The sequence below is a fragment of the Momordica charantia genome (genome assembly GCF_013281855.1).
Source record: "Momordica charantia cultivar OHB3-1 chromosome 2 unlocalized genomic scaffold, Mcharantia_2.0 BLBB01000002.1, whole genome shotgun sequence".
Lineage (NCBI taxonomy): Eukaryota > Viridiplantae > Streptophyta > Magnoliopsida > Cucurbitales > Cucurbitaceae > Momordica > Momordica charantia.
Genome location: NW_028275160.1, coordinates 1,330,320 through 1,345,191, shown reverse-complemented (window position 1 = coordinate 1,345,191; position 14,872 = coordinate 1,330,320). Strand labels below are relative to the sequence as shown.

Sequence of the window (14,872 nt, the reverse complement as noted above, 5' to 3'; positions counted from 1 at the left end):
TCTGCTGTTAAAAAACTGATAATTAAGAGAGGTGAATCCAAAAAAAAAAGAGAAAATAAAATAAAATAAATAACTGTAAACTTTTTAACCATATGTCCACAGAAGAGAGAGAAGAACCTCAGTCATCAGTGTCAAAATTCTCATCAAAAGAAAAAGATTTATAAACGTGATTTAAAAAGATTTATAGTGCAGTCCCATTTTATGTGTTACAAATCATAAATAACTATCCCATATTCATCCTAAATCTCACAACTTTTACTGTGTAATTCTCTCACACGTTTTCATTTTCTCAAATATTTGACAGTGAAATTTACAAGGAAGAAATGAAGTTTAAAAGAATTGAAAATGTTACAAATATTGTAATTATCTAACCACTTACACACACCAAATGACTTCTAGTCTCAACTTCGACCTATCTACAAGGCCTACTGTGTCTTCCTGAAGATTATGGAATCCAATGTTTTAAGAATACAAAGAATCCAAAGGCCTCATTTACACCTTTTCAAGTATAATCCCCATCTAGGATTTCATTGGGACATCAACTATAGAAAAGAAAATTAAATCTTAGAACCTGTACACATGGGGTCAAACCACAAGGTTTATTCTACACAAGAACTTGGACATAAAATCAATTCCGACCCAACCTAGCTAGATGTTCCTGATGCTTTGCTGCTGCTGCTTTATCGGCAGCTTCCCGTTTTAAAGCTCTTTTAGCTCGTCGACCGGTTTTATCTTTAGAAGCATCTTTCTTTGTAGGCTCGCGTGATGAGCTAGCCGCAGCAAACTCTGGAACACTTGGCCTAAAAATTGGCCGTGCTTCTTGTCGACCTGCCCTCACATAACCATTGTCCCCCCACCTACGGTTGCCGATGCGAAGACTTGAGGATGCACCCAGGTAATCTTCCTCAAGCTCTTCGTCATCATCTTCATACGGATAGTACTCCTCAGGATCATCATAGGTTTCTTCCCGGTCTTCAACAACCAATGGTATATACCATGAAGCTCTCAAAAGCAGGCATACACTCTCCTCAAACATGTAGTCATGGATGCTAAAAATATGCAGATAATATACAGATCAAATAATAAGAACAATGCGTAACAAATAACTTGCACCACATAATCTCATTCTCTATAGAACAAAACGTTAAGGGCTGCATAACACATCACATAATTGTAACCAAACTTTCCCGTGTTACTCTCACAAATGAAATTTTTATGGGAGTTGGGACCTTTCCAACAAAAGTGATCTAAAGTTTATTACTTCATACATCTGCACGAGACCTTTCCTATTCTATTATACCTCACTATAGTGTCTTTATAGGTAGTTGAGTTAATAATAAAAATTGTCTTTGGATTATTTAAAAACTAAAACTACTACAAATCTTTTTAATAGTGGTTCATATTTTCTTGAATACAAGTTCCCATTATCGAAATTAAGCTGAGAATTTATTTTTAAAACTATGGAGCTTGTAATTCTTAACAGAAAACTTATTGAAATATAGATAATTGAATTTTTTAAAAGAAACTAAGCTTTCATAAAAAAGAAATGGAAGATAAAACAAAGGCAATATAGACAATAGATACTTGACATGATGGAGGAGATAAAGTGAACTTATTATTATTATTATTTTCCTATGAAAAGTGCATCCTTGTTTTTCCCCAAATTTGTACAAAAGAACAGATAAGCATGCATGACTTAAACTTTCAGTGCCACGGCCCTTCACCATAGTTTTCCTCTATATAAAGTACACATGGACCTTTTTACCTTTCCAAATGTAAATTTTAAGAGAATCACATATATATCTCGTACTATGTTATTGATGAATGATTTCACATTTGTAGTATTGATCACATTTTAAAAAGATAATTATCAAATAAACTAAAGGATCTCAGAGAAAGCAAATAAGCTAATGGCTAGGAGATCACTATAAAATATGTACACACATACCCCCCATCAAGAGAACGATGCACAATCAAGAACTCAAATGGATGTTTACATTGTGGACAAGTCGGTTTCTGAGTGTACGAGGCCCATCGAAGGATGCAAGTCACACTTCACAAAAACAAAATAATAGATAAATGAAAGAAGATAATTACCATATGTACAACTATAAAGGCAATATCATTTCACAAGCATAACAAGGAAAATTTTCTAATACTTGAGTGGTTACAAAACAATTGACAATTGCATTAACCATATGCCTCTCCGATTTTTGTTTGGTTTAGTTATTACTAATAAATTTCCCAGCTGAAAGTGGAAAATATACAAAGTGTTCCCTGCAACAGCAGTAGGGGGAATCTTCCCAAAAGTAAGTATAAAAACATAAAAAGTGGAACTTTTCAACAGCCATGAAATGCATCAAAGTATGTAATGAAATGACATGATCTGGAGGTGCAGAAAGGTTAACTAGCTTGGCACGACATTGTAAAACATCATCTTTTAATCGTCTAAGCCTTGTTCAACATATGCTTGAACACTTGAGTTCCAATGACCAATAATTGTTCAATATGTGTTCAATATGCATCTATGATACTTAACAAATGTTCAACCGTGTTTGATAAGTACCCAATTTAACAAGTGTCTGACATGTGTCCATTGTACTTAACAAATGTAAGGTTGGAGTGTCTACTGGCATGTAGAACCAAGACACGTTACCCAATCACTTAAAATACTGACCGAGGATAACAAATTTCTACCCAAGTCTCACCAAGGAAGCATTCTAACTTCAATAACTAATCCATTAAACAAAACTAAATAACAAAGAGTTTTGCAAGTTTATGATACTTCGTTTTTCAAAGAAAATCAAATTATAGATTACACATAAGACTTCTGTACCTTACATTTCACTAACTCCAAGGTGCTCTGGTTATAAATCTAACATAGCGTACCTTTTCCATTAAATCCCAGAAACCCAAAGTACAATCAGAAACATTGCACCAGAGGCAATGCGGATACAGTGAAATTTTTCTCCTATAAAGTTTATCAAAACGTAAAACTTAATAAACTCCATCTCCAATATAAGCATATAACAACTACGAAATGAAATATATGTAATAAAAGCAGCATTAGCATTGAACCATCTGTAGAACTACAACAAAAAAGATTCCCATAAAAAAACAGGAAAGGAACATATAAAAAATTACCTAATGTATTGTAGCAGGACAAAAGTCAAGCTCCAAAAAGTATTAATCAATAGATAAAAGAAAGATTAATCAATTAGAACAAACCAATAGGCGTGCTCGCAACCTCTCACTAAGGCAGTTTCTTGAAGAGCTATCTTATTCAAGCAAATTGCACAAGCCCCATCATGACTCCCATGCCCCGTTCCTTGAATCTCTACCTTCTTTCCTATTTTCACCTGAATATAGAAAAGTTAAACATGAAAACCCCAGAAAGTTAGCGAATCCTTAAGGGACGCTTCAACAGAATCATATACATGCAATTCTAACTACAAGAAAGGAAATTTTTTCTTGGAAAATAAAGAAGCCAGCGCAGGCAACCAAATTCACTAATAAAAAACAACTGCAATCTAATTACTGCCAATCGGATAGCGGAAATCGATGAATATGAACAATGATTCCTTAGAGCCCAAGAAGTAAGCACACGTATCAATTCAATTCGTTTAAATCAAATACTTCCAACGACACTAAAAACAGAAATAAGCCGCCCGATGTGCGGAAATCTTGAAAGAAAACAAGGCTAAATCAACGATCTCAGACTTCAATCAGACTCCCGATGTGCATAAATCTTGAAACTTAAAGAAAAGCAGGCTAAATCATCGATCTCAGACTTCAGAACAAAATACATCCAACACGAATCGGAGACAACGATTTCTCACGTAAAGTTCTGAGCCCCTGATTTCCTTGAATATCGGAAGTTCGTTAATCAAGTAGATCAAAGTCGAAATATGCGAGAGATTAAGACCTGATCGCAAATTTCTAATTCTTGAACGGCATCAGACATTTCGGCGCCTTCGATAGAGATTCCGGAAGAAGTCATGGCGAGTAGTCGTCGATCGTTTCCCCTCTGAACCTTCTTCTTCCTCGTCAAGAAGTTAAATTACACAGAACCCAAACAAACGGCTCTCCTTCAGCACAGATCAAATCTTGAAAAGCAAGAAGGAGATGCCGAAGAATTATTCTGGACCAAAACAGAAAATAAAAGATGCTCGAGAATATACTCGACTAGCGATCGAAAGAGTTCTGGGAGAATCACAACTTGTGAAATGAAGTCTAGGGTTACATCTTTGTTATTTAATCTGATTTCATTTGGCCCCAATTTCTTCTTAGTTAAGTAATTTTCCTTTTCTTTAACCGACTGTGGTTAAGGAAAAAAATCTCTAACCGACTCCATTTTAAACCGGAAAGTATCTTAACCGTAATATCAAGTTAGGTTAAGTTACTAATATCAATTTTGTTATTACAAATAATTTTATTTTTAGTAAATGTTTAAAAAATTAAAAATGGCATCAATTATTTAAAATTTATAATATATTAATTTCCTTAAATATTGCTTGTTTTGGTTGTCATTTATAATACAGTAAAAAATTAAAAGGAAAGTATCTAACCGACTGTGGTTAAAGGGAAAAAATCTCTAACCGACTCGATTTTAAACCAAAAAGTGCTTAAGTTATTAATATCAAGTTTATTAATAATTTTTAAACTTCTTTTTTTTTATTACAATAATTTTTAAACTTTACGGTAAAAGATTTGAGACTTTTCTGAAAAAAAAATTGATTTAAGACGATGCTATATGGTTAATCTAACAATTTCACTCGAGGGCATTAGTTTACTGCCCATTATAGTTGGGCCTCATCATCATAATGAACAGGCCCAAACCTAGTTACTAGCCCATGATATAGCTTCGGCCTGCCCAAACAATCGGGTCGGTTATCGACTCGGGTGACTCGGTACAAACTATCGGGTCGGTCAGCTTCGTTCTTACGCTGTACAAACTGTCGACTCGGGTGACCCGGAACAAACCAGCGGCTGTAGGCTGTTCTGTAACCAGTATATGCTTCACTCTATTTTCCGAGAATCGCCGATTTAGGGTTCTTGTGTGTTGTGAGTTTCACTCTCTTCACGCTGAAAGAGGAATAAAGAGATCGTGAGAAAGAGTCACCGTCCAGATTTTCGAGGTTTCTTCTCTTTGGAGTCTCCGGCGGCTGCACGATGGTGGTGGAACCGAACCCCGCGGAGCAAAGCACCGTGGAAACGACGATGGATGACGTCGAGGCTCTAGTTGATGTAAGATCTTCATTCTTCTGCTTAATAGAATTCTCTTTCTTTGGGTTGCTTTGTGTAGCGCTTCGAAGTACAAGGCTCTCATGATTTTGTATTCATTTCTATTAAGGTTTTACTTTTCCTTCCATTGCAGAGCATCACCTTCTCTTCTTATGAATCATAAGGTTTTTGGTGCTAAATTCAAGAAACCATGGATTCTTTTCTTTTTTACCGTATGTTAAAATGGCAAAAATTACTTGGTATTTGCACTCGAGACACGCATATGTGAAAAGATTCTCCAGTCATTGTTATCTTTTTTAGTATCTTTCATATCTTTGGTTCACTGAAGCTTTTTGAGTTATAACCTGGATATCTTCAAATGGACATCACTGAACCCTAAATAAACCTCTGTATAAGCGTATTGGTAAAAACTGTCATTCTCCAATTTTAAGTTACTGTCTGGTCATATAATGAAATGAAAGACATGTTCATTGCTATTTGGCTAAGGAAATGTATGAGCAGCTAAAATTCTGACGACTGTGAATTTGCAAATAATTCACCTATTAAATTATCTTGGATAATTAGTACACCATACTTAGAAAATTTCTCGGAAACAATTAGACCAGTGGGAGGTATTGGGGTGACTCTGAAAGTTCAGGTATAGCTAGATAGCAATATGGATAGTTTTGACAGTCCGGTAATGATAGGAGTATGCTTCAGCTTGACTTAAAATTTGTGATGGTTCTTGACAGGCTGCTAGATACAATGATATCAATGATGTAACTAGTCTTGCTTCTGCGGGAATTTCTCTTGATTCCAAGGATTCCGAGGGTCGAAGCGGTAATTTTCTTCTGTATAGAGTTTATATGGTGTTCTTTGATCACATCTTATTGTGCTTTAGATGAGTTACTTACTCTCAAACTTACGTTCCCCATGCTGTTGTATTCATTATCTTTTTATTGAAATCTTTTTTTTTCTCTTAAAAAAAACTTGGTTACTCTGTTGAACATGACCATACTTCACTAGGTATATTTTAGTAATTCAATCTATATATTAACTTTACTTTCGTTGCTACGAGAGAAATATCCAGGCATAGTCATATGCTCTGTTTTTCAAGAGATGACATGCCTTTGTTTCTCATTTAGTTGAGATCCCAATGAGATATTAAATGGTTTCATTTTCCTATCAAAAAAATAATAATAATAATAAATTGGTTTCATATGACCGGTAGGAATATTTTGCTAATTTCGTGACCATTTGATGATCATGGAGTAATATTGAGATGAGAATGTAGTCAAATTTACTTGTTGATTGTAATCTCTGGTAGTTGACATGGTTATGATATGCCTAATGTTTGATTGCAGCCCTACACATGGCTGCTGCCAATGGCCATCTTTCAATTGTAGAGTTTCTTATAAATAAAGGAGTGGTAAGATATCTACTTTTCTTTCTAATTCTAACTGATGTTTCTTATGTTATCTATTTTTGTGTTGACTAATGATTAAAACAGGAGTATATAGGCCCTTCCATGGAAAAACTATCTTCTTCTATCAGTTATTCATGCATTTGTATTATCCATAATGATGGCAATAATACCTGTCATCATTCTCGTCTTTATCTTGTTGAAGTATGAAGAGAATGAATTTGGACTGCTGCAATTCTTTCACTGATCAATTTTATCTATCTTAAGTTTTTCAAGGACTAGTCCCATTTCATGCAACACATCTATTACAAATTGTTGCACTTCTCTTGAATACGATTCAGTTTGTTCACTTGTATGTTGAGCACCGACTTGCCTTTCTTGATTACTTTGCAATTTACTCCCATCTTCTTCTTTTGATTTAAGGCCACTTGTAACTTTTCATTTTAAAGCCTTTGATTTTAAGCAAATTTACCTGTGCAGTCTTTACTCTGCCATTGTCTCTTTTAACCTTTTCGAGTGTGAGCAGGCAGTGAATGCTTTGAATACAGAAAAGAATACACCATTGCATTGGGCATGTCTAAATGGTCATATTGAGGTAATGCTCTGCCAATAGTGTTTTTTGACAAAAATCTAGCTCCCCTCTAATTCTTCACATTATTTTAGGTGGTGAAGAAGTTGATATTGGCAGGAGCAAATGTGAGCCTATTGAACAGGTATGTTATCTTGTTTTTTTATGAACTGGGAGATTTAATTCAAACATCATAACAAGGATCCTTGTGCACCTAAATTTTCCTGAACATTATACGTGTGTAGCCACGAGAGAACTCCCATGGATGAAGCTCTGACTCGAGGGAAAATGGATGTCATTGATGCGATCAACATCGCTGCGGCACAAGTCGAACTCACTGGGATCAGCGTTTTGAGTTTGGAAACACAGTAGAGGGAAATTAAAATTTTTGATCTGTTTGCTTTAATATATTGGTGGAGAAATTCTCAGTTGTAAAAGAATCAGAGTAAAAGTAAAGACAGCTCAATAAGATTAGAAGTATGCGTCGATCTCGTTTGGACATCCCCAAGCATGAGCTCTATTTTAGAGTTCCAAATGACTAAAAACATAATTATATATTCATCTAATTTTAAAGCATGTGAAAATCATTCATTAAATCTCCAATATTTTCATTACTAAAGAATCAATTTCTACAGAATTATCTAAAAAACATCAATAGTAAATCTTGGCATTGTAGAAAATAATTTATTTTTAGTTAAAATCCCTCGGTTTACTAAAATATTGACTTTGTTTATTATTATTATTATTATTATTTTGGGTTAATTTCAGAGATTACTAAAATATTGGTGTTAACAAAAAAATGTCCAAAAAAATATTTGAAATGTAATTAACAAAATTTAAAAGGGTAAGTTATGTTGGTAAAGTTTGTCCCGTCGTAAAGCTTAAATACAAACTCTCAATTTCGTAGATTTAAACTATTAAGTTATATCAACACTACAATTAACTACTCAACTAAATTAATCCAACCAATATATTAGATAAATTTGACCAAACCACTAAAAATCATGTAAAAATATATTTTTTTCAAATCATGTAAAAAATGTAAACACTCAAATTTAGCGATATAGTGGCTAAACTAAATCCAACTAGCATCCAAAACAATTAGAAGAACCTGTTTAATCCCAACAAATTGCAAAGAAATTGAAACTTGATTGCCCAATCTAAGTTACACGTATCCGAGCTAGGGTTTAAATTATTGAAATCGAAAGTTTGTTTAAGTTTTCCCGAATATAAGTAAAGAATAAAAAAATAAAAAAAAGGGTTGCAGCAGTGAAGATTCTCCTGCCCAGAGGCTCAGCAGAGTTGATGGCGATGCAATTGGCCAAACGAACCCTAGCGGGAAACGAAACACACAACCTTCAATTGGCCTTCAACCCTAGCCCAAACTTCATGCCTCGTCCCTTGTCATCTCTGAGAACACTGAAACTATCTTCTTCTTTCTTTCTCTCTCTCTCGCATTACAAGTTAGAATCGATAAGTTCTTTCTGTTCGTCTCCAGAGTATATGCAATGCCAATGCCCCATACCGATTGATCAAAATAATTTCCTCAAAACCTCGCCGGAGATAACGCGCACTCGGCCGGTGGTTCCGTCAAAATTCAAGAATTTAAAGATGAACAAGTAAAAGAACCAGCGGCTTCGCTACTCGTGGAGGATTCCATTTATAGGGAGAATGACAGAATGATCCCAAAGCTCCAGTAATCAATTCCATAATTTACTGCCTATCAACTTAGTTCAACCGTACTAAAACCTTTTTCAATTATAAAGTTATGAATTCAATTTTCCACTCAGTTATTTTTAAACACTTTTATTTAAAATTAAAACAACAAAAGAAAAAGAAAAAAAAAACTTCGAAGAACTATATAAGATTATTTTGGAAACAATCAACAAAACAATTATAAACCCTACAAAGTTACATCGGGGAAAAAGTATAGTATTTAATCCTTGTTTTTTGAAACTTATATGAATTCTTACTATATAACAATTTAGTATTAAAAAATTATCCATTTACTTTACAATTCCTCAGATATTTCGACTTTTTTTTATAGTACAAAGTAAGAATTCGAATCCACAATCAACCAGACATTCCTCTAACTACAGTCAAATGTTAGTCTATCATTGAAATACTCACCCCTACGTTCTCTCGAACTCAAAAGAAAAAAAAAAGATATATATATATATACATATAGTATCAATTTCTTCAGCTACAGAGAATAATGAAATAAAGCTGGACAAGTTGAAAGAAAGTTCACATTCAAAGAAAACCCCCTTCGATATTATGGGTGCAGCATTAATCATTCTGTCCAAATAAATCATAGAAAACATTACAAGTCCTTCATTATTTTAATTATTACGTAGTATTAACATTAATGCATAACAAATAAATACTACAATTAACCAAACAGGACCAACTTATGCGTCAAATTTAACCCAAAAATTAGTAATAATAAAAAATACAAATTTTCCTCAAAAAATAAAATAAAAAATCTAAATAGAAAACAGAAAGAAGTGAAGGTGGGGTCATGTTTCCCTTTTTTCTGGAGCGTTAATGCAAAACAGATCTATAAAAAGCATAGATATTGTCTCATTTATAGAAGATTTCTCACAACATTAAAAAAAAAATCGAAAAGTAATTATTTCATCATAAATATAATAGAATATTTCTCACAATATATAAAATAGACATAAAAACAATAAAAAAAAATCCAGGTGACAAGCGGACAGAAAATTTCTTCTTCAATTCACAACAATATCTATTCCATGAAATAGTATCTCAGATTACCTATTATTTCGAACACACAGACATGAAAATATCACAAGACTATGATGAACAAGGCCACACAAATTCTTGGCAAAATAAAAAATTTCGTCCAACAAATCAATCAAGAAACCAAAGATATGCAATTGATCGCGTCGGTTTGAATTCGAGTTCGATGATACAGAATAACATGTGTTGAAAGCTTGTGTTTAGAGAGGTGCGAGTAAGTGTGAGGTATTAGATATTCAAGCCTCATAACCGACCATCGGGCTTAACTCGAAAAAAAGTAAACACAAGGAATAGAGGGGGAAGAAAAGAAGAAAAACAAACTGAGAAACATTGAATACAATAATAATTGAAGAAAGAAAGTAATGAAAACAATAATGTTCGATAAATAAAGAAACATTCAATGAGTCAATACAAGACAGCAGAAATCATTAAAATGAAATAAAATAGAAAATATATAAATATATGGCTTCCAAATATTTATTAATCTGTGTATTTAAATACACTCTAGCCTATTAAATATCCCACTATGAATAACCAAGACAAACACCAACACCGTGATCGTTTGGTGACAGTTCTTGTTTCTCATTTATCAATTTTAATACTAGTTTCAAAAATTCTGTAGAAAATTTAAAAACAACAAATTCAAGTTCGGAGTTCTTGTTTCTACTTTTTTCAAAAACATAGATTAAAATATCATCATAAAATGTTTCTATAAAAAAAATAAAATCAAATAAATCAATATAACATAAATTTTTTGAAAAATTACTTTTCATACAAAACTTTTACTCTCATTTAAAATTTTATTGAACAAGAAACATGGCTTCCAAACACGTTTTTAGTTTCTATTCAATATAAAAGAGAGAATAAAAAATGAGAAATAATTACCACATGCAATTGTGCTTTTTCTTACTTTAAAACGATAAAATAAGAAATAAAAAAAACAAGAACATTACTAAAAGAGCCTTAAACATTGAATCCCAGCACAAAATAACACCTAAACAAAAAACCAGCAGATAATTGAAACAAAAATATCGTAACGACATACTTATCTTTATTACTTTTACTGGAGATCTCGAGAATCGCCGAAGATCCCGCGTAGTTGCTGGGCAGTGGCATGACCATGCTGATATATGGACAGAACAATCTGAGTGTGCAGGTGTTGAAATGTAAACATTGTTCCAAAGGGTACTAATAATACAAAACTATTCTTGAAGAAATCTAGGGAGCAAATCTTTCCAATCCAATGTCTTAATAATGCAAAAGGAAACAAGCATTGAATGTGAAGGCCACTTTAGAATAATAAATGAATTAGGTCAACAATGGCATGCAAGGAAAAAAGGGCACTACAGGAAGGATTCCAATAGAAAAATAAAAGCTTACTCAGCATCCCCACAGGGGCTGTTGGCCTATAAAACAACAGACAAAATAGATGCCAAATTTGTCAACATGAAATAATAATACAGACAATAATTCACATCTTAGGTTATAACCATGAGAAAAAGGGTTACTTACTTCAAACAAACCCAGATGCAGACCTGTTCGCTGCCAATAAGACTCACGAAAGTAGACTCGAAACAGTACTCGAAAAACCGAGAGAACGGCATGAAAACATGGAACATTGAAGAAGCATTAGATTCTGAAGAGTGGAAATAAAAGTTTTTAGTTTGCTCCATCATGAATGGAAAGATTGCCCCCAGACCTGTTTGTGCTTTGGGATAGAAAACATAGGAATTTCATTGGATGTATCAAAATTGGACACAACAAGTTAACAACAGAACCAAGAATGTACAATGTTATGCTAGTGGACTAAAAAAGTGGAACAGTGAAGTGAAAAAGACATCATTTTGATGTTTTCATTTATTTAAATTTCATATGATTGTGACACCTCAGCAGCCCTCCAAGCCAAAGCCTAAGACCAGCACCAAGCTATGCAATTCAGAATTTGCAGCTTCTATTTGAACAAATCCAAACCAACCAAATACAAGGATAAAAAAAACCCAACTGGCAAGACAAAATACAAATGATTTGAGTAGAAATTAAAAAGGCACCAAATTAGAAACTTAGAAGCAATTGTTAAGCACATGAGTGAACAGTGGGCGCACACAAGACAAATATGAACACAAGAGATAAGATGGCTCACATTCCTATGATCATCAGCAGATTTTTACATTAAAATAATTTCACAGCTACTGTAGATTTAGCCTACAGAAGAATTGGAGATCAAAAAAAGAATAAAGGGGCAGAAAAATAAAAAAAGAAGGCACTCTAATGTGTGAAGCATGCAGGCCAAACTCATCATCATGCCATATTTTCTTTTACCCCAACAGGAACAGAAATCACCAAATTTCCCACCAACATTAAAAGGATCATAAATTTAACGTTTTGGTGTTGAGAAATGGCTTCTTCAGCAAGAGATAATGGACATTAATGGTGAAAATAGGGAAGAAATGAGATATACAATATCAGAATGAGTCCAAAAAAGATGAGTCATAAATAAAAATGGATTGGTTAGTTAATAGAAGAGAAAGAAAAGTCAGATGAGATTACACAGTTGCTGATTCTTCCGCCTCCCATTGATTTGGGCAAAATAAGAAGAAATTATCAGCTGATTGGATGATTACCATAAGTTGAGCCACCGAGAAATCCTGCAGCACCGCCGCCGGAGGCGGGCGCATTGTAGACATCGGACGGGTTAACAAGCGGGGAGGAAGAAGTGCCGCCGTTCCGATTGCTTCTGCCTCCGGCGCCGCCGTCTCCCAAATGCAATTCAGATACATTTGGAAAGGCATCTCCGGCCTCGGCGCCTTGGTCGTACAAGAAGCCTTTGAAGACGTGGCCGCCGATTTTCACCACCGCTTGATACGCGTACTGGTCGTCGCCGTCGTCCACCGCCGTGACTCTCACGCACTTGAAAACCGCCGCTGCACGTACCTGCCCCGGCAAAGCCTCTTTAAACCCAGCATCTGAACCAAACGAATTCAACGAAAAGAAAACCCTACTCAATTTCAAAGATCGATGATGAAAAATTTTATTTCAAACCCTAAAAGATTGATGAACAAATTTAATTTAGGGCCAATTTGACGATTGACCTTGTTGGCTGGAGCTGGTATCGAGGCTCCGCGGCGGCGTTGTGTTGGAAGTGGAAGTATGGGAAGTGGTTTGCGAGGCGATGAGCCGGGGCTTCTTTGCGCCGGAAGTGGAGCCGGAGGAACCGGCCGCCGCCGTGGCTGTAACAGCCATCAGTTGCCGCTCCCTCCGCCGCGCTGCTGGAACCCACGTGCTCTTCACGTGAGTCGCGCAATCGAAACCTCGGCTTCGGCAGCAGGTTCGGCAGCGGCGATGGCTACAATCTTTCTTCGCCTGATTCCCGCAGTCCTGGCACGTGGTGGTCGCCGAAGAGGACGGGACCAAACCGCCGGAAACGCCGATTCCGCCGGCGACGAGATCGGTGTTGGAGGCATTGTGGAGATGATGATCGAGCGAAGACGACGACGTTTTCTTCAAATACTGCTGCGTCGGCTGCTGATTCTGCTGCCATAGCTGAATCCCTCCTCCTCCTCTGGTACTACTCCGACTAGTACTCAAAATATTATCCTCGTCGACGCCGAGGCAGGGGCCGGCGGTGAGAAGAGGAATGACGTTGACGCCGACGCCGACTCCGACGCCGAGGGCGGTGGCGGGGTTGGAAGCGTTGAGGGAATGAGGATCGGAGAGGAGATTGGGGTCGTGGTGGTTGAAGGAGGAAGCCGGAGCGACGACGAAGAGGTCGCGGAGGCCGACCATTCCCATGTCCGATCCGAGGCCGTAGTTGAGAGAGCGGTGGGCGGCGGACCACATGGTGGCGGTGGGTCCGGTCGGTGGGGCGGTGGGGCCGGCATTGAAGCCGAGAGAGAGGTCGTCCGGGGCAGCGCGGCCGGCGGAGGAAGACGGAGCCGCCCAGTCTGCAAAAGCACCAGAATCAGAAGGGAACCTCCTTGTAGTAGCCACAACTGAATTCTGATGGGGATAATTCAGGAAACCCAGAAGAAGAAGAAGAAGAAGAAGAAGAAGAAGAAATAAATAAAAATATATTTGGGGTTTGAAGAAAAAGATTTGGGATCGTGGAACTCAATGTATGTAGGCGTTATGTGGGAAGTGGGGTCTGGTCTGAAATCGCAGCAGAGAGATTTTGTAGGCAGAAAAAGTGGGCAAAAATAAAAGGGCAGAGATTAGCAGATGAAATGAATTGAAATGTGAGTGAGAATGAGAATGAGAGGGCTTTGGATCTTGTTTGCAAAACTTCTCTTATCTCTTTTCTTTGGTATTAAAGACGAGATGATACTGCTACTGCTTCTGCTTCTGCTTCTGCTTCTGCTTCTGTTTCTGCTTCTGCTGCTTTCGATGCCTGTGCTTCTGCTTCTGCTTCTGCTTCTGCGGTGTTACTGAGTACTGCCACAAACTTTGGCTTTTTGAGAAAGAGAAATAAGTAATAACGACCTTTGAATTCACAATTCACAATCCTATTCCTCATCTCTCTTCTTCTCCACCTTCCATTTCCTTCCTCATCTTCTCTCTCAGTCTCAGTTTCTTCTTTAAATTTCTCTCTCTATAAACCCTTTTTTTTTCTCTCTCTCTCTCGAAAGCGAAACTGAGGTGGGGTTTCTAACTTTCTATCTGCCCGTCTCTCTCTCTCTCCAATAATAACACTCACAAATAGTAATAGTAATAGTAATAGTAATAGTAGAGTGAGAGAGGGTATAACATAAAGACTTTTGTTGTGTGGTTTTTGTAATTTTACTAAACTCTCTCTAATAAAGTCACATGGCGCTCTTCTCTCCCCCTTGGCGCGTGCGTGCTTCCCACGCGCCGTGGAGAGGAGATAGAGAGAGAGTGCCACTGCGAGTACACTCCCA

The 14,872-nt window shown here is 36.3% G+C and overlaps 3 protein-coding genes and 1 long non-coding RNA gene across 5 annotated transcripts; 1 reads left to right on the top strand and 3 right to left on the bottom strand.

The window, feature by feature from the left end:
- Positions 1 to 309: 309 nt before the first annotated feature.
- Positions 310 to 4,259, bottom strand: LOC111020607 (RING/U-box superfamily protein). 2 transcript variants are annotated; one of them, XM_022297311.2, is made up of 4 exons: positions 3,926 to 4,256; positions 3,229 to 3,359; positions 1,949 to 2,053; positions 310 to 1,049 (listed from the first exon to the last, which is right to left on the bottom strand). In XM_022297311.2, the coding sequence occupies exons 1-4, from the start codon at positions 3,998 to 4,000 to the stop codon at positions 629 to 631; spliced, it is 732 nt and encodes a 243-aa protein (XP_022153003.1). In that variant the 5' UTR covers positions 4,001 to 4,256; the 3' UTR covers positions 310 to 628. The 2 variants fall into 2 exon arrangements, with proteins under 2 accessions (XP_022153003.1, XP_087976795.1); XM_088120669.1 differs by lacking the exon at positions 1,949 to 2,053 and having other exon boundaries at positions 3,926 to 4,259.
- Positions 4,260 to 4,976: 717 nt separating this feature from the next.
- Positions 4,977 to 7,700, top strand: LOC111020574 (ankyrin repeat family protein). Its single transcript, XM_022297268.2, has 6 exons — positions 4,977 to 5,247; positions 5,976 to 6,063; positions 6,588 to 6,652; positions 7,173 to 7,241; positions 7,310 to 7,359; positions 7,460 to 7,700. Exons 1-6 carry the CDS (start codon positions 5,173 to 5,175, stop codon positions 7,584 to 7,586), a joined length of 474 nt encoding a protein of 157 aa, XP_022152960.1. The 5' UTR covers positions 4,977 to 5,172; the 3' UTR covers positions 7,587 to 7,700.
- Positions 7,701 to 8,343: 643 nt separating this feature from the next.
- On the bottom strand, positions 8,344 to 11,353 carry LOC148212635 (uncharacterized). The gene is made up of 2 exons (XR_015789372.1): positions 11,026 to 11,353; positions 8,344 to 9,512 (listed from the first exon to the last, which is right to left on the bottom strand). It is a non-coding gene; the product is annotated as an uncharacterized LOC148212635 (long non-coding RNA).
- A 1,055-nt stretch (positions 11,354 to 12,408) lies between these two features.
- On the bottom strand, positions 12,409 to 14,671 carry LRP1 (Lateral root primordium (LRP) protein-like protein). Its single transcript, XM_088121000.1, has 2 exons — positions 13,070 to 14,671; positions 12,409 to 12,943 (listed from the first exon to the last, which is right to left on the bottom strand). Exons 1-2 carry the CDS (start codon positions 13,815 to 13,817, stop codon positions 12,582 to 12,584), a joined length of 1,110 nt encoding a protein of 369 aa, XP_087977126.1. The 5' UTR covers positions 13,818 to 14,671; the 3' UTR covers positions 12,409 to 12,581.
- Between the last annotated feature and the right edge of the window lie 201 nt (positions 14,672 to 14,872).